This window comes from Carcharodon carcharias, chromosome 12, assembly GCF_017639515.1.
Source record: "Carcharodon carcharias isolate sCarCar2 chromosome 12, sCarCar2.pri, whole genome shotgun sequence".
NCBI classification, from domain to species: Eukaryota; Metazoa; Chordata; class Chondrichthyes; order Lamniformes; family Lamnidae; genus Carcharodon; species Carcharodon carcharias.
The window spans coordinates 153,006,799-153,029,264 of NC_054478.1; the positions used below are offsets into that span (position 1 = coordinate 153,006,799).

At 47.4% G+C, this 22,466-nt stretch overlaps 2 protein-coding genes across 2 annotated transcripts in view; both read right to left on the reverse strand.

Annotated features, from left to right (window-relative positions):
- LOC121284583 (integumentary mucin C.1-like) overlaps positions 1-15,372 on the reverse strand; it is a 30,115-nt gene extending 14,743 nt beyond the window's left edge. The window contains exon 1 of the mRNA XM_041200061.1: positions 15,268-15,372. Within this exon, the coding sequence (XP_041055995.1) occupies positions 15,268-15,354 (87 nt within the window). The 5' untranslated portion in view covers positions 15,355-15,372. The remainder of the gene's footprint in view (positions 1-15,267) is intronic.
- Positions 15,373-19,250: 3,878 nt separating this feature from the next.
- The window catches only part of LOC121284745 (secreted phosphoprotein 24-like), an 18,000-nt gene continuing 14,784 nt past the window's right edge, over positions 19,251-22,466 (reverse strand). Inside the window, exon 3 of the mRNA XM_041200296.1 lies at positions 19,251-19,487. Coding sequence (XP_041056230.1) covers positions 19,251-19,487 — 237 coding nt within the window. The remainder of the gene's footprint in view (positions 19,488-22,466) is intronic.

A 22,466-nucleotide genomic window follows, 5' to 3' on the forward strand; every position in this document is an offset into this window, starting at 1 on the left:
ACCATTCACAGAGCAGATTGTCACTCTTGAGGTTCCTCTGTTGGGTGTTGCACCGGGTTTCCAGTATTTATAACCACTGGATGGAAAATAGAAACTTGTCCCAAATGAGTCATTCATTGAGATGGACTTCAGTGAAGGAGGCACGGCTGTAAGGGAAGAGTGAAGGACATGCCCAGCCATAAGGTTACAAATAGGGTTCGTAGATCATTCTGCTGCTGCCAAAGCCTCCATTTAAAATGGAGCCTTTTGCTAACTGCCCATAACAACTGTGTACTTCAGGAAAATGGTCATTCTTAATATGGAAACTAATGCGCTCTGAGATAAATAGCATCTTAAATCCATTTAGGGTAGAAACTGGACAGAGTTTCTGCACTGGGTGCCCATCAGTTCTGTGACCAGTGGGTGAGGAGAACCATGCAAACAGTCAGTCATGAAAGATTTAGGGTTGCTGCTGCACAGGATCCTCAGTCTCTGCAATCAGCACCCCTCCCACCTCCTCCAGCCGCCTTCCAAGCTATTGCTGCAGCCGGGAGCTCCAGAGCTCGGTCTGGTGGGATGTGCCAGGGCACCCACTTGGCTCCCTCAACTTGCCCGGCTGGTGCCTCAAAATCACAGCAGTTACTCTCCATGCTTCTCTTTGGTCACCACAATCTTCTTCCAGACCTATCTCAGTGTTTGGCTGCCTCCAGTGCTGCACCTTGGCAAACTGTTGCATTGAAACTGCACATCTGCAGATGCTGGGCAGAGGGAACATTTTGAAGGCACAGAGTCCCCCATACAGGGAGAGATATGGGGTGGGATTTTCTGTCCCCGCTGGCAGCGGGTGTGATAGGTGGCGTACGCGGACAATATGGCTCGATCGGTTTCACGACGACGGGAAGGCAGGTCATAATGTTCCACTCAGCCCGTCGACAGGCCAAGTTTCTCACCAGCAGTCAGCGGGGACTCATTGTAATACATCAGCATCTCACTAAGAGACCATCCCGCCAGGCTCTGGACCCCCACCGGATCGTCCATCCACGTCGGCGGGAAAGCACGTCGACGTGTTTCACAACAGCACAGAGGTGACGTGCACTTGGCGGCCTTCACTGTGGGGGAACTGAGGTGAGTGAGCAGCAGCTTTCACCACAGCTCACCAGGGTCTCCTGTTGCTTTTCAGGCTTCAGAAGTGCCAGGGGGCCTGGGTGAAGTGCTGGCCAGCCTCGGAGACAGCTGTTATCGGGGGGGGGAGGGAGTGAGATGTCCAGGGGAAACTGCCGTCCAGCCTCGGGGGACGACTGTGCTGTTGTTGAGGGCTGCAGGGGGGTAACTGCTGTCCTGGCGCTGGATCCCACGCACAAGAAATGGAGGTGGGGAGCAGGGTAATTGAGGGGAGTGGCCAGGCAGCAGGGACGCCTTGTATAACCTGAGCATTGCTCAACAACTGAGACAGATCAGGCGCAGCCACAGTAATGTGATTGGGGTCAGGCTCCTAGCCTGCCCGCCCACACAACCAACACAGAGGCACCAAAAGGCCTCCAAGCACTCCAGACCTTAACCCCTGCCCTCTTCCGCCACCCCACCCCCCTCTCCCTCTCACCCCCAAAACAGACTGCGAGTCCACCACCACTTTACTGGACCGTGGAGCAGTTGTACAATCTCCTCGCCAACACTGTCCATGGAGCAGTCACTGCTGGAGATGCTCACAGCCCCTTGTAAACTCAGCATCCCGGTTTGGACCAGTGTCCCCCATGTTGCAGGTTGACAGGGCAGCCATGCAGTGCACTCACATCTGGCCATCCGAGGGGTGAACAGCACTCTGGGAAGCGTTAATGGGCAGACACACAAAGCCAGGAAAGGTGCTAGGTGCACCCATGTACACTCCCTGGAAACCGTGCGCACATCTGCAGGGTGTGTTTCTGGTGGCTGCTCACCAGCTGCACATTCAGTGAGTGGAAGCCTTTGTGGTTGATGTAGTCACTGAGTGTAGCGATGGAGACCTGAGCGCCACATGAGTGCAGTCAATCGCACCCTGCACCTGTGTGTATCCCGAGATCTGGGTGAATCCAATGGACCTTGTGTCCTGGCTGTCCCAGTCCTGGATGAAATGCACAAAGTTTTTGCCTTGGAGAAGATCTGTGACCTCATGGATGTATTTGTGGGTGGAGGATTGTGATATCCCACAGGGAACAGGGTAAATTGCTTTTTTAATGGCCTTAATAGGCCGTTGACAGTTGAACAAACACTCAGCCAAATAGTCAAGGGCCTATTGAGGCCATTAAAAGACCAATTAAAGCTCTTATCAGCGCTACCTGTCCAACATTAAGGTTAAAGGTCAGGCAGAGAGACCAAGCAGCCTTCACATTTTTCAGGTGGGATGAAGTTCCCTGAAGGTTTTATAAAATTAATTTTTGCACGTTTCGCAGCTCACGTGACACTGTCACATGAGGGGACATGTGTAAATAATTTTTTACTTCATTATATAACAACTTTTATGATGTAGTGCCTCAGGGAGGTTCCTGTGAAAGAGCGCAGGGCCCGACTCTCCCTCCTGCCCCCACCCACACAGGCAGCGCTGGGCGCTGAGCGCTACCGGCCGTGTGTCACGCTGAGAGGCCCTTAATTGGCCGGCCCACGGTAAATGGCGGTGCGCAGCTGATCGTGGGCGGCGATTGGCTCCACTTCCACCCACACCCACTCCCGACCGGCCCACTCAACACGCAGAAAACTCCCCCTCCATGTTCAATAAAATAAACTGGGGGAACCAGGCAGGTTGTGCCTGAGTCCATCTCGCTCAGTAACTAATTTTGGTGATGGTTCCTCAGAGGAGTGCAGCCAAAGCCAAGTCCGAGGCACAGGAGGGGAGGACAAAGAGCGGAAGAGCAATAGGAATAGGGGATTCCATATTTAGGGCAACTGCTAGATGTTTCTGTGGCTGTAAACATGACTCCAGGATGGTGTGCTGCTGCCTTGGTGCCAGAGTCAAGAGTGTCACAGGAGATTCTTCTGGGGAGAGTGAACATAAGAACATAAGAAATGGGAGGAGGAGTAGGCCATTCGGCCCCTCAAGCCTGCCCCACCATTCAATAATATCTGCCCCAGGCCTCAACTCCTCTTTCATGCCAGCTCCTCATCTCCCTCAACTCCCTGATATTTCAAAAATCTATCTACCTCCTCTTTAAAGAGTCTCAGTGATCTCGCCTCCACAACTCTCTGGGGTAGAGAATTCCAGACATTCACCAACCTCTGAGAGAAGAAATCTCTTCACATCTCAGTTTTAAATGAGTGTCCCCTTATTCTGTAACTATGTACCCTAGTTCGAGATTCCCCCACTAGTGGAAACATCTTCTCATCATCCACCCTGTCAAGCCCCCTCAGAATCTTGTATGTTTCAATAAGATCACCCCTCATTCTTCTAAACTCTAATGAATAAAGGCCTAACCTATTTAGCTGTTCTTGATAAGTCAACCCGTTCATCCCAGGAATCAGCCGAGTGAATCTCTTTTGAACTGTCTCCAATACCAGTATATCCTTTCTTATTTATGGGGACCAAAACTGCACACAGTACTCCAGGTGTGGCCTCACTAATACCCTGTACAGTTGTAACAAGGTTTCCCTAATTTTAAACTCCAACCCCCTGGCAATAGAGACCAAAATCCCATTTGTCTTCTTAATTACTCGCTACACCTGCATGCTAACTTTTTGTGTTTCATGCACAAGAACACCCAGATCCCTCTGTGCTAAACTTATTGGAGTCTCTCTCCATTTAAATAATAAAGAACCATTACTATTAAACTCCATCCTCCAAGTTTTTGCCCACTCACTCAACCTGTCTATATCCCCTTGCAGATTTATCATGTCTTCATCACAGCATACCCTCCCACCTACTTTTGTATTGTCAGCAAATTTGGAGACATTACACTCTGCCCTCTCCTTCAAATCATTAATATAGATAGTAAATAATTGAGGCCCTAGGACTGATCCTTGAGGCACTCCACTAGTTACATCTTTCCAACCTGAAAAAGACCCATTAACCCTGATTCCCTGCCTCCTGTATTAACCAATCCGTGCTCGTACATTACCCCCAATACAGTGAGTTCCTACCTTGTGCGACAACCATTTATGTGGCACCTTATTGAATGCCTCCAAATACACTACGGGCAGGAATTTTCCCTCAGTGGGTGGGTGGGTGTCAGACCCGCTCGTATGTGAAATGACGCGTGTTAACGCCAGCCGAGCGTGAGGAAGCCAACGTGCGGTCGTGTGATAGTTTGGGCGGAGGGTGCACTGAAACAGGCAGCGCACCCGCTAAGAATTCGAAGGCCTGTAAAGGCCATTAAGTAATCAATTAACCCAAATTTTTCGCTGCTCATCCAACCTAACGGTTGTCGGGCAGGTGAAAAGTCCCAAGCGACCTTTGTACTTTTTTGGAAACCTCATCCACAGGCAGCATGAGGTTTCCTAAAGCAAATAAAAATCAAGTAAAAACGTTAATTTTTTTCATTATTAACATGTACCTACTCATGAGCTCGGCCCGCTTGCACTCGGCACCGACCCCAGCCCCACACAGAGGCAGCGCTCAGCGCTGCTGCTCACGTCTCACACTGGGAGGGCCGTAATTGGATGGCCAGCGTAAAATCGCGGTGCAGTGCCGATTGCGGGCGGCAGTCAGCTTCCTAACCTCCCCCACCCACCCCGCCGGGCCCACCTGGCAAGGGCAAAACTCTGCCCTACATCTACTGGTTCCCCTTTGTCAACTCTGCTTGTTATATCCTCAAAGACCTTTGGCACATTTGTCAAACATGATTTCCCTTTCTCAAAACCATGGCGACTCTGTTTGATCGTGTTAATCTTTTCCAAATGTCCTGCTATTTCTTCCTTAATAATGGACTCGAGCGTTTTCCCAGTGACAGATGTTTGGCTAACTGGCCTTTAGTTTTCTGTCTTTGTCTCCCTCCCATCCTCAACAGGGGATTTCCAATCCACTGGGACCATCCCAGAATCCAGTGAGTTCTGGAATATTTCCAATGCCTCCACTGTCTCTGCAGCCACTTCCTTTAAAACCCCTTGGATGCAGGTCATCAGGTCCTGGAGACTTGTCTGCCCTTAGTCCCATTAGTGCTTCAGCCAGAGATCATGGTGCAAATTGATAGCAATGAAGAAAGAGGGATGAGGTCCTGAGAACAGGTTTTAGAGAGCTCAGGAAGAGATTAAAAAGCAGGACTGTAGAGGCAGGATTACTCCCAGTGCCACATGCTGGTGAGAACAGGAATAGGAAGATAGAGCAAACGAATACATGGCTGGAGAGATGGTGCAAGAGGGAGGTTTTTGACTTCTGAGGCTTTGGGACTGGTTGTGGGGTAGGTGGAACCTTTACAAGGAGGACACGTTACACTTTAACGGGACCAGGACCGATGACCGATATCCTCACTGGGAGAACTGTTAGTGCTGTTGGGGGCGCTGTGGGGTTAAGCTACCTTGTCAGGGGGTGGGAACATGACAGGAATCTCAGATAGGAGAGAAACAAAGCTGGTAACGGCAGGAAGCAAGGCAATGAACGAATGTGGAAGGCAGCACAAAGAAAAGGCAGCATCAAATATGGTCAAATTATGGAATAACGTTAAAAAGGCAAAATTAAAGGCACTCTGTCAGAATACAGGCAACATTCACAACAAGGTGCAGTAATACTGGTCGGGGAGCGAATGGATATGACCTAATTTCCATTATAGAGACCTGGCTGTGGGAGGACAAAGGCTTGGAACTGAATGTTCAAGAATATTCCACATTTAGAACGAATGGTGAAATGGAAAAGTGTTAATAAAGGATAGGATCAGTGTATCAGGAAGAGAGGATCTTACATTGGAAGACCAAGATGCAGGCCGAGATTATCCACTCCTGACCTGGGCGCGTGTCATGGTGGGCTTGACAACAAAGTCTCGTGAGGAGACCCGAGATGTGAGTAAAGGGAAGACCTTTTAGAACAGAGATGAGGAGAAACGTCTTTAGCCGGAGAGTGGTGAATCTATGGAACTCATTGCCACAGAACGCTGTGGAGGCCAGGTCACTGAGTGTATTTAAGGGCGAGATAGATAGGTTCTTGATTGGTAAGGGGATCAAAGGTTACGGGGAGAAGGCGGGAGAATGGGGTTGAGAAATGTATCAGCTATGATTGAATGGCGGAGCAGACTCGATGGGCCGAAGGGCCTAATTTCTGCTCCTATGTCTTATGGTCTTATGTGTTTGCCAACGATATAAAAGGAGGAAGCAATTGTGCTCTCACCCGTCATTGGCGGACTGCTTTCTCCATCTTTGAATGTCATTAGCATACATTTGCATCTCATTATAGTGCCCCCTCACAACAATCATCCCCCATGTTGAATTAAATACCACGTGTGGCTGTGAAATCAGGGCAACAAACAGGTTCAGGGGGGGTCTCTCAGGCAAGTCTCCAGAGCGACAAGACCAGGGTTAAGGCTGGAGTGTCTTTTACTGTGCTGCAGGGCAAGGGCTCCACTGGGGAAGGGGTAAGTCAGGACTCAGGGAGGGGAAGGGGCCCTGGGGCAAGGCCTCCACTGGGGAAGGGGTAAGTCAGGACTCAGGGAGGGGAAGGGGCCCTCGGACAAGGGCTCCACTGGGACCAATGAGTGTGGAAGGTTGTCCACAAACATATGACTGTGGGGAGTGGTGGGGGGGGCGGTCACTAAACAGCCACCCAACTGAAAATTGGTCCAACTGAGTCAGGTTTGCAGCCGCCTAATTGACCTTCATGGAATCAGGCAAGTGAAGCAATTATGCACTTTCAAGCAGTGCTGACCCCTCAAACTGGCAATGATTGTTCCCCTTGTTTTAACCCCTTGTGCACTGCCTGCAAGAGTCTTATCAAAGTACAGAGCTAGCGGGTGACTGGACAAGCTTAAGGACCCCCTTTAATCAGCGGCCATGGAACACTTACCAGAGGAGAATGTTCCAGACCCCCTAAGTTATTGTAATGTTGACACTGAAGATTCACCCTCATGATCATGTGGGTTAGGGAGATGTCAGGGCCTGGGCTGAAAGGACAATGGCCATTCGAATGGCTGAAGCTGTCATCAGTTGATCATGTGGGGTAGAGGGGAGGTATTGAGGGTTTGTGGTGAATGTTCATGTGCACCTCACACTGGCCATCGTTTCAGGGATGAATCTGCAGCAGGTGGGAGGAACCCCCAAGGCCCAGGCCTCAGTCGATGCCTTGATCAAAAGCAGACCTTCAGAAGCAAGTGCTGATTCTTGTGTGTCTCTCACTGATATTGCATCAGGAAGATGGAGACTAGTGTTAACGCTGCCTGTATTATTCTTTATAGGCAGCAGGGAAGAAGGGGAAGGGTGCAATGGAGAGACCTGGCTTGCATCTGGAGGAGCAGAACCCTCAAGGCCAAGGGGCAGCAGGCCCTCCCCTGACACCGAGGATGATCCCTGGAGAGCTGGTATTTGTAGGCACCTTGCTAGACCTAAGGTGTTTAGACGCTGCCTGTGCTGCCTGCGGATGTCACTCACATTTGCCACCTTTGGCAGGATTTGGCACCATGGGGATTTAGAGGTTATCCACAGCCAGTGGCAGTAAAAGACACTGAGGAATTCAACTCCAATGGCAGGAGGCTCCTTTCAGGGCTCCACTGGGGACCTTTGCAGGATTTCACAAGCCTCCGCCCACAAATGCATCCAAGAGCTCACAGACGCCATTTTTGCCAAGGCCCACAATTTTGTTAACTTCGTCAGAGATCAGGCAAGCCAGAATGATACAGCGCTGGGCCTTGCCGAGATTTCCACATTCCCACAGGCGCAGACACCATCGACTGTGCTGACGTGGCTCTTAAATCTCCTTGGCAACAGGCTGTCCCAGTACATCAACTGCAAAGGCTTCCATTCCCTCAACCTTCTGCTAGTGCACGACCATAACAAACGGATCACGCACATTTGCACCTGATACCCCGAAAGAATCCACAACTTGCACATCTTCACTAGGTCTCAGATTCCTGCCACCTTCGAGGGACTACACAGGACTCTCAGGGACAAGGGCTACCTGCAGAAGACAAGGCTGATGGGCCAGCGTGAAGATGGTCAGGAGCTTCCAAACGACAATGCATCGTAGCACAGCTTGCCGACATAGCCCTGAATCCTTGAAGGATAAGCATGCCTCAATGCCAAGTGGCAGCTCTGAGATGAGGTGCTACCTGGAGAAGGTCTTTCCGGCCTCAGGAATCAGAAAGTGCTGCATCCTCACACGTTCACCCAGCATCCCCGTCACAACAGCACCTACAAGACACAGGGGCACTTGCGTGATCATGAGTGGGGTATTAGCTGTATGCCTTCCATCTGGCAAGGCCCCTAAATGAGATCCATCTTAGTCCATCTTGACTAAGGCAGCCACACACAATGGGTTCCATCGAGGCTGATACAGAAACAGTGCATAAGAAAAACAGAAAATTCTCAGGAGGGGAATGAGAAAAGCGAATGAGAAATCTCAGCAGGTCTGGCAGCGTCTGTGGAGAGAGAAGCAGAGTTAACGTTTTGAGTCCAGAACTTTGAAAAGGAGTCATATGGACTTGAAACTCTCCACAGATACTGTCAGACCTACTGAGTTTTTCCAGCAATTTCTGATTTTATTTCAGATTTGTAGTATTTTGCTTTTATCTACAGTAACATTCCACTTGCGGAAAGGGAGCAGATGAAATCCTGCTGATGTGACAGCACTTACAGGGGACTCAGTCAGTTGTGGCATGCTCGCTGATAGGACATTCTCACCCAACACTTCCAGTGAGGGTTCCTGAGTTACAAATATCCCAACCCCACCTAAGAATGATGAGGCCAGAGGCTGGCCTTCATGACATTGAGCTGCCTCCCCTGACACACAATTGGCATGGCCTCATGGACAGACCTTCACCTTGTGACATCCAAAAGCATCAGACAACATGAAACTCTCAAGGGTATGCGTCTTGGCTTATGAGGAGCCCTGTGTGGGCTCATCACACACTCGCTCCTATCCCATTGGTCCTCAGCAAATTGTAAGAAGCAACGATGAAGAATTCCAGTGCAGGCTGAAAGGCCGATGTGGTTCTCAGAGATTACCATTTGGATCAGTAACCTGCTGGTAGGATAAACATCGCTGTTCACCAACTTAGTAGAGAGACCCTCCTCCCTGCAATAGTCACAACTTCAGGTTGCAGACACTGAAGGTTGGAGGTCTCAGCGCCTGCCCACTCGTGTGCCATATCTTCATCAGCTTGATATGGCAAAGTGTTCCGACCTTGAGCTGAGATCAGCATGTTGTATCTGGGAACATCTGACAGCTGTCTGGCTGAGGGCAGTGCACATAAGCTCTGTGAAGAGGCTCATATCATCCAGGCCCTACTGAGAGACAGCAGGCAGATGGAGTTTGAGAGTACATGAGCCTTCGGTAAGCATGATCACCTCTTCCTTTGAACACCACACCTTCACCTCTCAAGAATGCAGGTGAGATAGGGGGACACCTCTGCCTCAATGTTGCAGAGCCAACACAGCACACCACAGGACCCAGTGGTGCTCGAGTATGAGGTTCTTGCAGCAACCACACATTGTAAAAATGTGCAGGCATTACTGATCTGGAGAGTGACGTTAAACAGGGACACTCACTGTGGTCTGATCATAATGCACAGGAGAGAGGCTCAGGCGACCAACAACTGCCATTATTACCTGAAGGAACAAAGGTTTCACACCTGGCTGACATTAACACAGCCCATCATAAGAAAGAGGCATAGCCAAGGAAATATAAAATGTTGGCGAGTTCCTTTACATTTGTGAACATTAAGTACAATTGATTAACTCCCATGTCAATATTGGGTGGTTACATCTTATTAATCTTCCTAACCCTGCCTCCATGTCTTGGTGCTCCCCGCACATCCATACCGGAGGTGGGGAGCAGCTGCTGACTGTGACACCCTGTCTGTGATGACCTGGGCGGGCATCCTCTGGAGGGCAGGTACCTAGAGGGCCCTGGCCTGCTTTCGGGGCTCTGGTGTGTAGCATTGGCTCCCTCCTCGGCCTGTGGAGCTGGAGCTGCTGAGGTTACAGGAAGAAGGGATTCGGATGGGACGGCCACTCCCGGAGATGGATGGATGGGTCAGCGTTGTCGAGCTGCTGATCCTCCTCCCTGTGGGTGATCGAGGGCCCCCTGGCTTGCTCCTTGAGTAGAAGGGGAAGCTGGAGTGAGATCGAGCTGCCCCACACCTCATTGTATTGACGCTAATAGACGCTACCAATGGCTACAGCAATGCAGTACAGCTCATGCAGCAGGAATGATGTCCTGGACCAAGGTCTCCATGGCAGCCACCATCCTGCCAGTGTTGAACTCGGTGTGCTGGCAATGTCGGTGCTACCACCTCAGACTGAAGGCAGACGGACTCCTCCATCGTGCCTTACAATCTGAGGAGTACAGCACACATCCCTTCCTGGTGTTCCCGAGTTTGCCTTTGCAGCTCCAGCAACTGTGACATGACCGAGTCCAGAGGCTCCCCATCTGACTTGGACTCAGCAACGTTCTGACCTCCAGCAGCTCCTCCGAGTGCCGGGGACCTGGGAAGTCCCTGTCTCCGCCTGCTGTGGATCAGACTGTGCGATGTGATCCCGAGGTTAGTCTAGAGCTAGGCCCCACTAAGGTGTGTGTTTCTGTGCTGGGGCAGAGTGTGAGTGAGCACTGTGATGAGATACAATTCGTGAATGGCAAGGGACTGTCAAAAAGGAGACATTGCTCACAGCCTGGCTGTTTAATGGATGTTCTAGCGCAGGATCCTCGCTGGGGTGTGTGCTGCTAACCTCACCGTAGGCACAGGCACAGCCTACATCCTCTCTGGCCAGCTCTACCGCTCTGTTCTCGAGGTCTATGTGAACCCAGATCTCGGGAACCCCACCCCCAGTCTGGGAACTCTCCTTACTGTGAGTCAGCTTGTCCTGCATGAAGACAGGTGGGGAGGGTGTGTGCAGGACACACGTAAGGGCAGATGATTAGGATGCCTGGTGTGTGTGGGTTGTGAGTGGAGCCATAGACAGGATAAGGATAAAAGCTTCGGAGGGGGGGTGAGGCCAGATAGAGGTGAGAGGGTGTGTGAGAGTGGTGGTGATGTCCCTTGAGGTGGCAGTGAGTGAGATCCTTGTGAATGCCTGATGGGCTTGTGAGTGTGTGGGTTGAGAGTGAAGAGATAGTTGACTTACCCTGGCGGGACAGAGGAGATCATTCACCCTCTTCCAGCACAGGCTGGCTGACCTCTTTTGCAAGCATTGGCGTGACCACCACTGCCATTGGCCCCCAGGTTGGATTGGCCACCTTGTTAGAACTCCAGTGTCTAAAGCGAGGGTAGAGGACATCACAGCAGGTCTCCATTGATTCCAGCAGGGACTCTAGTGATGTACCATGAAACTTGGGCACTGCATGCTTCCTCTCTTTGGATGCTATTTCTTATGTGGAGCTTTCCTAGGGTGAGAGAGTACAAACACAGCGTAGGGGTGCCCTTTAAGTGTGGTGCCCCAGAGTTGAGGAGCTCTGAGGTCACAGCAAGGCAGGCAAATCACGGCCTGCCCACCTGCTATATGGCGTGGTCCCCGTGGATGAATAATTCATTAAGCTTGAAGCACACGATGAGGCATGAAAACCCAGCCATTGAGGCCAGCGGGTTGACCGCTGCTTCTTACGCCCACTGCCACAACTCTATGTTTTTCAGGGACAATCACAGCTGTAGAGCCGGTTTGGGTAAAGCTCAGAAACAGCAAGGAGAACAAAAATTAATAGGAATTCTTTATGGGTTACAAAGCAGAAGTGGTAACGTAGGGCATGGTATAAATCAGGAAATTACAGGTGCATATAACAAGGGTAAAGCAGTAACCATGCGGGTCTTCAATCTACATATAGACTTGGTAAACCTGATTCACACTAATGCTGTGGAGGACGAATTCCTGAAATGTATATGAGATGATTTTCTTGAACAGCAGCTTGAGGATCCAACGAGAGACTAGTTTTAGAATTGTGCAATGAGAAAGGGTGTAGTAACTGAAGGTATAGCCTCTCCTACTATTTATCAGGGGTCACATGATGTTCTTGGTGGCTCTAACCAATGAGCACTAGGTGCAGGTCATCCAGTGGGGGTGGGGTAGGGGGAGCTTTCCTGTTGAGGATCCTGTTCGAGAATGTAGCATCTGAAAAACTCTCCACAATAAAGTGTATCTGTTTCTTGTTGAAACCTGTCCGCTGCAGTAATTATTACCTTTGGTGACAAGGGTAAAATAGATCTGACGCTGCACCTCACTTTGTTAATGTGAGTAGGTCAAATTTTAACAAAAAAGACAAGACTGTTCACCAGTCATGCCACCCTTCAGCCGAATCAATCCTGACCACGTGACTCTGGAAGACTGGCACCAGTGGGCAGAATTTCCTGTCTGCCGGGTGGGTGGGTCCGACCCAATCTCCGGCGGGCGGGGAGCTGATCCCCACCGGAGAAGTGGGCCCAGCCGCCATTTTAAGTGGTTGGACCAATTAAGGCCCGCCCAGTGTGACGTCTGGTGGAAAGCGCTATGATTCCCCAAAAGCGAGAGTCGCTCTTTTACACAGGCACACGACAGAACGCACATCCCCCTGAGGCTAAGTGCAGCTTCAGGGAGATCGCTTCCACTTTGAAAAATATTAAAAATAGACAAAAAAATTCCCTAACATGTTCCCCCTCATGTGACAGTGTCAGATGAGATGTGACATGTTCATAATTTACAGTAAAACTTTATTAAACTTTTTAAACACTGTATGAAACCTCCTCTCGCCGCTGGATGAGGTTTCCTGTTTTCTCTATTCCCCGCTGGAGCTCCTGGCCGACCCACCAGCCCTAAGGTTGAACAGGCAAGTCCTTTAATTGTATCAATGATCCTGTCGGTGCCTCAATTGGCCATTGACAGGTCGGTGGGCCCACAGCTGATTTTGCTGCGTCCCCGCCTTCCTGAAAATTTAAATGGGGCAGGATGACATCGGGGGTTCCACCCAACATCACCCCGCGTCGTGTTACACATCGCCGAGTGGGCCCCACCCCTTGCTCACCGACGGGGAAATTCAGCCCAGTGAATGCACTGGTAGTAATCTTCCAAGAATCCTTAGATTCTGGAAACATCCCAGAGGATTGGAAAACTGACAATGTATCACCCTTTTTCAAAAAGGGAGGGAAACAAAAAACAGGTAACTACAGGCCAGTTAGTTTAACATCCATCATTGGTAAAATGCTAAAGTCTATTATAAAGGGAGTAATAACACAGCATTTGGAAATACATAATATAATCAAGCAAAGCAGAGTCAGCATGGCTTCTTGAAGGGGAAATCATGCCTGACAAATTTATTAGAATTCTTTGAGGAGGTAACAAGCAGGATAGATGAAGGGAACCAGTAGATGTAATATATTTGGATTTCTAAAAAGCATTCCATAAGGTAAGGCACATAAGGCTACATAATAAGCCAAGAGCTCATGGTGTTGGGGGTAGTATATTAGCATAGATAGAGGAATGGCTAACTAATAGAAGACAGAGAGTTGAGATAAGGGATGCATTTTCAGGATGGCAAACTGTAACTCATGGAGTGCCACAGGGATCAGTGCTGGAGCCACAATTATTTCCAATATATATTAATGACTTGGATGAGGGAAATGAATGTACTATCGCCAAGTTTATGGATGACCCAGAATTAGCTGGGAAGGCAAGTGGTGAGAGCGACACAAAGAGTCTACAGAGGGATATAGACAGGTTAAGTGAGTGGGCAAAAACTTAGCAGGTGGAATATAATGTGGGAAAATGTGAGGTTATGCACTCTGGCAGGACGAATACAGAAGCTGAATATTATTTAAGTGGAGAAAGACTGCAGAAAGCTTCAGCACAGAGGGATTTGAAGATCCTCGTGCAGGAATCATCAAAAGCTAACATACACATTCAACAGGTAATAGGGAAGGCAAATGGAATGTTGACCTTTATTTCAAAGGGAATGGAGTATAAAAATAGGGAAGACTTGCTAAAACTATACAAGGCACTAGTTAGACTACGGCTAGAATACTGTGAATAGTTTTGGTCCCCTTATCTATGGAAAGATATATTGGCATTGGAGGCAGTCCAGAGAAGGTTCACTAGGTTGATCCTGGGTATGGAGGGATTTTCTTATGAGGAGAGGTTGAGTAGGTTGGGCCTGTACTCACTGGAGTTTGGAAGAATGAGAGGCAACATTACTGAAGCATATAAGATTATTGGGGGGCTTGACAGGGTAGATGCTGAGAGGCTGTTTCCCCTTGTGGGAGAGTCTAGGACCAGAGGACATAATCTCAGAGTAAGGGGGCACCCATTTAAAACAGAGACGAGGAGGAATTTCTTCTCTCAGAGGGTAGTGAATCTGTGGAATTCTTTACCGCAGAGGGCTGGAGAGGCTGGGTCATTAATATATTCAAGGCTGAGAGGCAGATTTTTAATCAGTAAGGGAATCAAGGGTTATGGGGAAAAGGCAGGAAAGTAGAATTGAGGATTATCAGATCAGCCATGATTTTATTAAATGACGGAGCAGACTCGATGGGCTGAATGGCCGACTTCTGCTCCTACGTCTTATGGTCTTATAGAAAAGTTGCGTCATTGTTTTAGTACACTGCCTACCGGAAGTCATTGTTTCAGGTAAAGGTACAGCCTTTACCAGAACAGAAATTCAGAGATTCATGAGTTTAAATGGAATCAGACATATTAAATCTGCACCGTATCATCCCTCATAAAACAACTTCGCTGAGAGAGCTGTGCAACCTTTCAAATCTGGTTTGAAGACTTTATCCGAAGCTACCCTAGAAACTCGACTTCCCCACTTCCTTCTCACTTGTTGTACGATGCCTCATTCGACTATGGGTTAAACACCGCCCGAATTGCTGATGAAATGCCACCCACATACAAGGTTAAGTCTGGAGTCGCCAAACTGAGAAGGGGAGGGGGCGGTAGAGAAGAATCAGAGTAATCAAAAATTGAATCACGATATTCACAGCAAAGCTTAAAGATTCACTGTAGGAGGTACAGTTTTCTTGCAGAATTTTGGACTTTATTGGGTTCCTGGTACAATTGTCTCTGAAACTGGTCCCTTGCCCTTCCAGGTAAAAGTGTAAGACCAAATTATTCGAAAACATATGGACCATCTTAGAAACCGAGAGACTATACAACAACCAACCATTCCCCCTGTGAATAACGCCAAACTATTAATACCTGAGATGACAGGTTGACCTAGAATAGACATACCCGATGTGTCTGTAGAGTTGTCAAATACTGAACTGCCACTTTCTGGTGATGCACCTGGTACTGCAGTTCCTGATCATGTCGATCCATTGGAAGAATCTCAAGTGGTAGAGCTACACTTCTCTAAGCAAATAAGGAAACCACCTCACAGACTTAATCTTCAATCACCTGAAGTTGTATATATGTATATGTTGCTGGATATTCAATGTTGCCCTGTAAATGGAATGTGTAAAAACCTAAAAGGGGTGGAAATGTAGTAACTGAAGGTAAAACCTCTCCAACTGTTTATCAGAGGTCACGTGATGTTCTTGGAGACTCCAACAAATGACACCCAAGGGGGTTTGGACCTTTCCTGTTGAGGAACCTGTTTCAGCATGTAGCTTCTGAGAAACTGTCTGAAATAACATTTATCTGTTTCTTGTTGAAACCTGTCCAGTGTGTCAAGTCATTCCAAAGAGATAATTAGTAATCTAATTTTAAAAGAGTCTTGAGGGAAGTGTAACCATAATCTGATGGAACTTTACATTAAGTTTGAAAGTGATGTATTTCAATCCAAAACTAGGGTCTTAAAATCTAAACAAAGGAAACTACGAAGGTATGAGGGGAAAGCTGACTGTGGTAGATTGGTAAACTACATTAAAAGATATGATAGCAGACAGACAGTGGCAGTTGAAAGATTAGTACATGCTTTTCAACAAATACACATTCCTTTAGGGCATAGATACCCAACAGGAAACGTGATTCAACCCATAGCTAACAAGAAAAGTTAAAGAGTCTAATCAATCAAAGGAAGAGGCTCATAAAGTTGCCAAGAAAAGAATTAAGCCTGAGGGTTGGAAACAATTTTAGAATTCAGCAAAGGAAGACAAAGAGACTGATAAAGAAAGGGGAAATAGATTATGAAAGTAAACTACTGAGAAACATGAAAATGGATTGTAAAAACTTCCATAGGTACCTAAAAAGGAAAAGGTTAGGAATGACAGATGTGGGCCCATTCCAGGCAGAGACAAGGAGGATTTATAACGGGAAATAAGGAAATGGCAGAGAAACTAAACAAATACTTTAGGCAAAAGCTTTAGCTCATTGGCCGTAGCTGAGCCCACTGACAATTCAAAGGCCTGTTAAAGCCATTGAAAAAATTCATTAAAAGAAAATTTTCACTGCCTGCCCAACCTTATGGTTGGCTGGACAGGCGAAGATGCCGAGCAGTCTTTGCATTTTTTTGGAAACCTCATCCACGGGCGGGATAAGGTTTCCAAAAGCAAATAAAAATTAAATAAAAGTGTTAAATGTAGTTATTAACATGCCCCTGTGACAGAGTAACATGAAGGGACATGTTTTGTAACGTTCATAAAACCTTAATTTTAAAAAAAGAATCTGTTCATCTCCCTGAGGCAGCTCTGTGCCTCAAGGAGATTATGTGGTGTGCTCTCACACACGTGCACAATGTTCGAACTCACCCTCTGCCCCCAGCTGCCCAGACAGCCCTGAGCGCTGCCACTTGTGTCTCACGCTGGGCAGGCCTTCATTGGCCCACTGGCGTGAAACCGCGGCCTGGACCCTATCGCGGGTGGCGGTCAGCTTCCCAGCTGCTCCTGCCCACCCACGCCGAGCCTGCCTGGCATGGGTGAATTTCTGCCCTTGTGTCTATCTTCACAGAGGGAAATACTAAAAACGCCCAGAAATCACAGAACCAAGGGACTAGCAGGAATGAGGAACTGAAAGGGTTTAGTGTTAGTAAACATGTAGTACTGGGGAAATTAACGGGGCTGAAAGTTGGACCTGATGACCTACATCCCAGAGTTTTGAAAGGGGTGGCTGTAGCGATATTGGATGCATTGGTGATCATCTTCCAAAAGTCGACAGATTCTGCAACAGTTCTAGCCGATTGGAAAGTGGCAAATGTCATCCCACTGTCTGAGAAAGGAGGGAGGGAGAAAACAGGGAACTACAGACCTGTTAGTCTGATATCAGTAGTAGGGAAAATGCTAGGATCTATTATTAATGATGCGATAACAGGACATTTAGAAAATAATGGTAGGATTGGACAGAGTCAACCTAGATTTATGAAAAAGAAGTTGTGTTTGACAAACCTGTGGAATTTATTGAGGATGTAACCAGCCGAATAGATAAGGAACCTGTAGATGTGGGTGTGTTTTGATTTTTAGTGGGATTTCAATAAGGTCCCGCAGCAGGAGATTAAGAAACAGAATCAGACCACATGGGATTGGGGTAATATACTGGCATGGATTGAAAATTGGTTAACAGACAGAAAACAGGGAGTAGGAATAAATGGGTCATTCTCAGGTTGGCAGGGCTGTGACTTGTGAGGTACCACAGGGATCAGTGCTGGGGCCTCAGCTATTCACAATCTCTATCAATGATTTATATGTGGGGGTTAAATGTAATATTTCCAAATTTGCTGATGACACAAAACTAGGTGGGAAATTGAGTTGTGAGGAGGATTTAAAGAGGCTTCAAGAAGATTTGGACAGACTAAGAGAGTGGGTAAGAACATGGCAGATGCAATATCCTGTGGAAAAATGTGAAGTTATCCAGTTTGGAGGAAAAACAGAGATGCTGGGTATTTCTCAAATTTGAGAGATTGGGAAGTCTTGATGTCTTTGTTCATGAGTCACTGAAAACTAACATGTAGGTGCAGCACACAGTTAGCAAGGTTAATAGTTTGTTGGTCATTATTACAAGAGGATTTGCGTCCAGGAGTAAAGATGTCTTAAAAACAAAAATAAAAACAAAAAAACTGCGGATGCTGGAAATCCAAAACAAAAACAGAATTACCTGGAAAAACTCAGCAGGTCTGGCAGCATCGGCGGAGAAGAAAAGAGTTGACGTTTTGAGTCCTCATGACCCTTCGACAGAACTTGAGTTCGAGTCCAAGAAAAGATGTCTTGCTGCAATTGTATAGAGTCTTGGTGAGACCACACCTGGAATATTGTGTGCAATTTTGGTCTCCTTACCTAGGCAAGGATATACTGGCCAGAGAGAAAGTGCAACAGAGGTCGACCAGGCTGACCCCTGGGGTGGTGGGATTGTTCTATGAGGAGAGATTGAGGAGACTGGGGCGATATTCTCTGGAGTTTAAGAGAATGCAGGGCAACCCCCTTGAAACGTACAGGATTTTTACAGGGCTCAATGGGACAGAAGCAGGAAGGATGTTTCCCCTGGCTGGGTTTGGGCTGGGGTCTGGAACCAGGGGACACAGTCTCAGAATAAGGGGCAGGCCATTTAAAACTGAGATGAGGAGGAACTTCTTCACTCAGTGGGTGCTGAATCATTGGAACTCTCTATCCCAGAGGGCTATGGAGGCTGTTATTGGGTACGCTCAAGGCAGACATTGATAGTTGTCTAGATAGTAATGATATCAAGGGATATGGGGATAATGTGGGAAAATTGCATTGCGATAGTAGATCAGCCATGATCTAGTTGAATGGCGGTGCAGCTTGAGGGGCTGAATGGCCTCCTCCTTCTCCTGTTTCACCGGTTTCTATGAACGGTGGGGAAACAGGCTGACAGCACAGAGATGATGGAAGGGTTGTGAGAGGTGATGGAGAGCTAGAGCTGGTGCCATGAGAAGACAAGTTTGAATCTGACACCATGTTTTCAGAAGTTGTTACCAAGGGGCAGCGTGGAGATGTGGAAGTGTTGGATACATCCCACACGTAACTGTGCCGAGGCAGGGAGTGAAGCCATTGCTGGAGGTGCCCTGGTCACTATCAGATCAATGAGAGAGGAGCCAATGGAACACAGTCCTGTCCAGATGGACAATGGAGGAGATTCATTGTGAAGGCTCCTGCATCAAAATCAATGGTGTAGTTTATTGTATAATTGCCCTGTCGCTGATCCAAGTCTGTCCCATGTTGGTACCAATGCCTTCCAGAACTGTCCCTCCATCACTGAGACACAGCCAGCTCCTTTATTGGCTTCTGCTGTGTGAGGCCCAGTCAGAAATATTAACCAACAGTAGACTAAATCTCAAATGTTCCATGCTTGGTCATTGTGCATTTTACTGTCAGACAAAAGCCTCCAGTGAAAGGATTAATTACAATGGAGAAGCAAATGGCTAACATTAGAATACTCACAGCATCCGGGATAGGTATCAGTGCACAATTTGCCGGATCCAATCCAGAGCTTCTGTTGCACACAGTCTCCTGGACATCAACAGTTAAGTTGACCTTGAATATACCTTCTCCGAAATCCTGAACCTAACCAAAGGAATAGAGTCACACTTAATGAAGAGTTTTTCACATCACATTTATAAATAATAATATGAAGTTGATCTTCCTGGTCTGAATGGTCCCAAACTTGTAGGCCAGTAAGATGTTGCATGGCTGGAAGTCTCACCTCTGCTTCTGCCCATTCTAAGGGAGAGATGGCACTTCTGTCCAGGCTCTGTAGTGTTTCGAGGGTCCCATGGATATCATTGTTCATGTCCTGAACAGGCTGGCCCAGGTTACATAAAGTGCACTGCCCCTGCATTCTCTCTGGGTGCTGCACCAGGAGAGAGCCTTATACAGCATTGTTTCTATTCAAATAATCATCTATTGCCCTCTTGAATGCCTCGATTGAACCTGCCTCCACCACACATCCAGGCAGCACATTCCAGACCCGAACCACTCGCTGTGTGAAAAAGTTTTTCCTCATGTCACGCTTGTTTCTTTTGCAAATCACTTAAAATCTGTGCCCTCTCTTTCTTGATCCTTTTATGAGCGGGAACAGCTTCTCCATATCTACTCTGCCCAGCCCCCTCATGATTTTGAACATCTCTATCAAATCTCCTCTCAGTCTTCTTCTCTGCATGGAGAACAGTCCCAACCTCTCCAATCTATCCTCATAGCTGAAGTTTCTCATCCCTGGAACCATTCTTGTAAACGTCTTCTGCACTCTCTCCAATGTATCCACATCCCTCCTATAATGTGATGCCCAGAACTGTACTCAATACTCCAGCTGAGGTCTAAGGAGTGTCTTATATAAATTCAGCATTACCTCCCTGCTCTTGTACTCTCTGCCCCATTAATAAAGCCCAGGATACTATATGCTTTATTAACTGCTCTCTGCACCTGTCCTGCCACATTCAATGATCTCTGCACATATACACCCAGGTCTTTCTGCTCCTGCTCCTCCTTCAAAATTTCACCCCTTATTTTGTATTGTCTGGCCATGTTCTCCCTACCAAAATGCATCATCTCATAATTCTCTGCATTGAACTTCATCTGTCACCTATCTACCCACTCCACCAACTTGTCTATGTCCTCTTGAAGTTCCACACTGTCCTCCTCGGAGTTCATAACAATCCCAAGCTTCGTATCAGTTTCAGACTTTGAAACTGTCTCCTGCACACCAAGATCTGGATCATTAGTATATATCAGGAAAAGCAATGGTCCCAAAACCAACATAAATGCAAAATACTGCGGATGATGGAAATCTGAAACAAAAAGAGAAAATGCTGGAAAAACTCAGCAGATCTAAGTGCATCTTTGAAGAGAAAAACAGAGTAGACGTTTCAAGTCCGTATGACTCTTCTTCAGAGCTACAGAGAAGCAAAAATGTGATGACATTTATACTGTTTAAGGGGGTGGAGTAGGTGAAGCTGGATAGAGGCCAGTGATAGGCAGAGGCAAAGGAGAGATTGACAAAGATGTCATGGACAAAAGGACAAAGGGGGTGTTAGCAGGCCATGAACTGTCTCCTCTATCTTCACTCCTTTTATACCCCTTTTTCTCAATATTAATTTTTAATGTTATTTCTTATCCACTTATTTTTATTTTTCTTTCTTTTCATTTTTATTAATTTATTCATTTTCATCCCCACCTATTAACCTATTTTTGATCTTTTTCCCATCAATGCCCCTCTCCCCACCCCTATCCCCACAAGGCCCATCTGTTACTTGTTCATGTGGTTCTTTCCAGGGTGCTGACCCTTGTTCTGCTATTATCACATTCTGCTATCTTACCTTTGCCACTATCAGCACCTCCTTTAGCCCTCACCACTACTATTAACATCTCCTTTGTCCTTTTGTTCATGACATCTTTGCAAATCTCTCCTTTTCCCCCACCTATTGCTGGCCTCTATCCAGCTTCACCTGCTCTACCCTCCCTTAAACAGGGTAAATTTCATCACATCTTTACTGCTGTTTATCTCTTTTCAAGTCATATAGATTTGAAACATTAACTCTGTTTTTCTCTCAACAGATGCTGTTAGACCTGCTGAGTTTTGCCAGCATTTTCTGCTTTTGTCCCAATAGCAAACCAAAGTGAACTCTACCACAAACCATCCTCCAACCCGAAAAGTATCATATATTCTAATATTCATTTCTGTGATTCTTATACTCTTACTGTCCATAGTTGTACCGCTCTTTTTTCCACCCTTCCCCCACACCATTTACTCTGGGTGTGCATGTCTGTGTGTGTGTGTGTGTGTGTGTGTGAGTGTGTGTGTGTGTGTCTGGGTATGTGTGCGTGTGTGTATGTGTGGGTGGGTGTTTGTTTTTGTGTGGGTGGGTGTGTGTTTGTGTGTGTGTGAGTGTGTGTGTGTGTGGGTGGGTGTTTGTGTTTGTGTGTTTGGGTGGGTGTTTGTGTGCTTGTGTGTGTGTGTGTGTGTGTGGGTATTTGTGTGTGTGTGTGGGTGGGTGATTGTGTTTGTGTGTTTGGGTGGGTGTGTGTTTGTGTGTGTGTGAGTGTGTGTGTGTGGTGGGTGTTTGTGTGTGTGTGTGTAAGTGTGTGTGGGTGGGTGTTTGTCTGTGTGGGTGGGTGTTTGTGTTTGTGTGTGTAAGTGTGTGTGGGTGTGTGGGTGGTTGTTTGTGTGTGTGTCTGTGTGGGTGGGTGTTTGTGTGTGTGTGTGTGTGTGTGTGTGTGTGTGTGAGTGTGTGTCTGTGGGTGGGTATTTGTGTGTGTGTGTGAGTGTGTGTGTGTGTGGGTGGGTATTTGTGTGTGTGTGTGTGTGAGTGTGGGTGGGTAGGTGTGTTTGTGTGTGTGTGTGAGTGGGTTTGTGTGTGTGTGTGTGTCTGTGTGGGTGGGTGTTTGTGTGTGTGTGCGAGTGTGTGTGAGTGTGTGTGGGTGGGTGGGTGGGTGTTTGTGAGTGTATGTGAGTGTGTGTGTGATTTTGTGTGTATGTGTGTGTGTGTGTGTGGCTGTTTGTGTGTGTGTCTGTGTGGGAGGGGGTTTGTGTGTTTGTGTGTGTGTGTG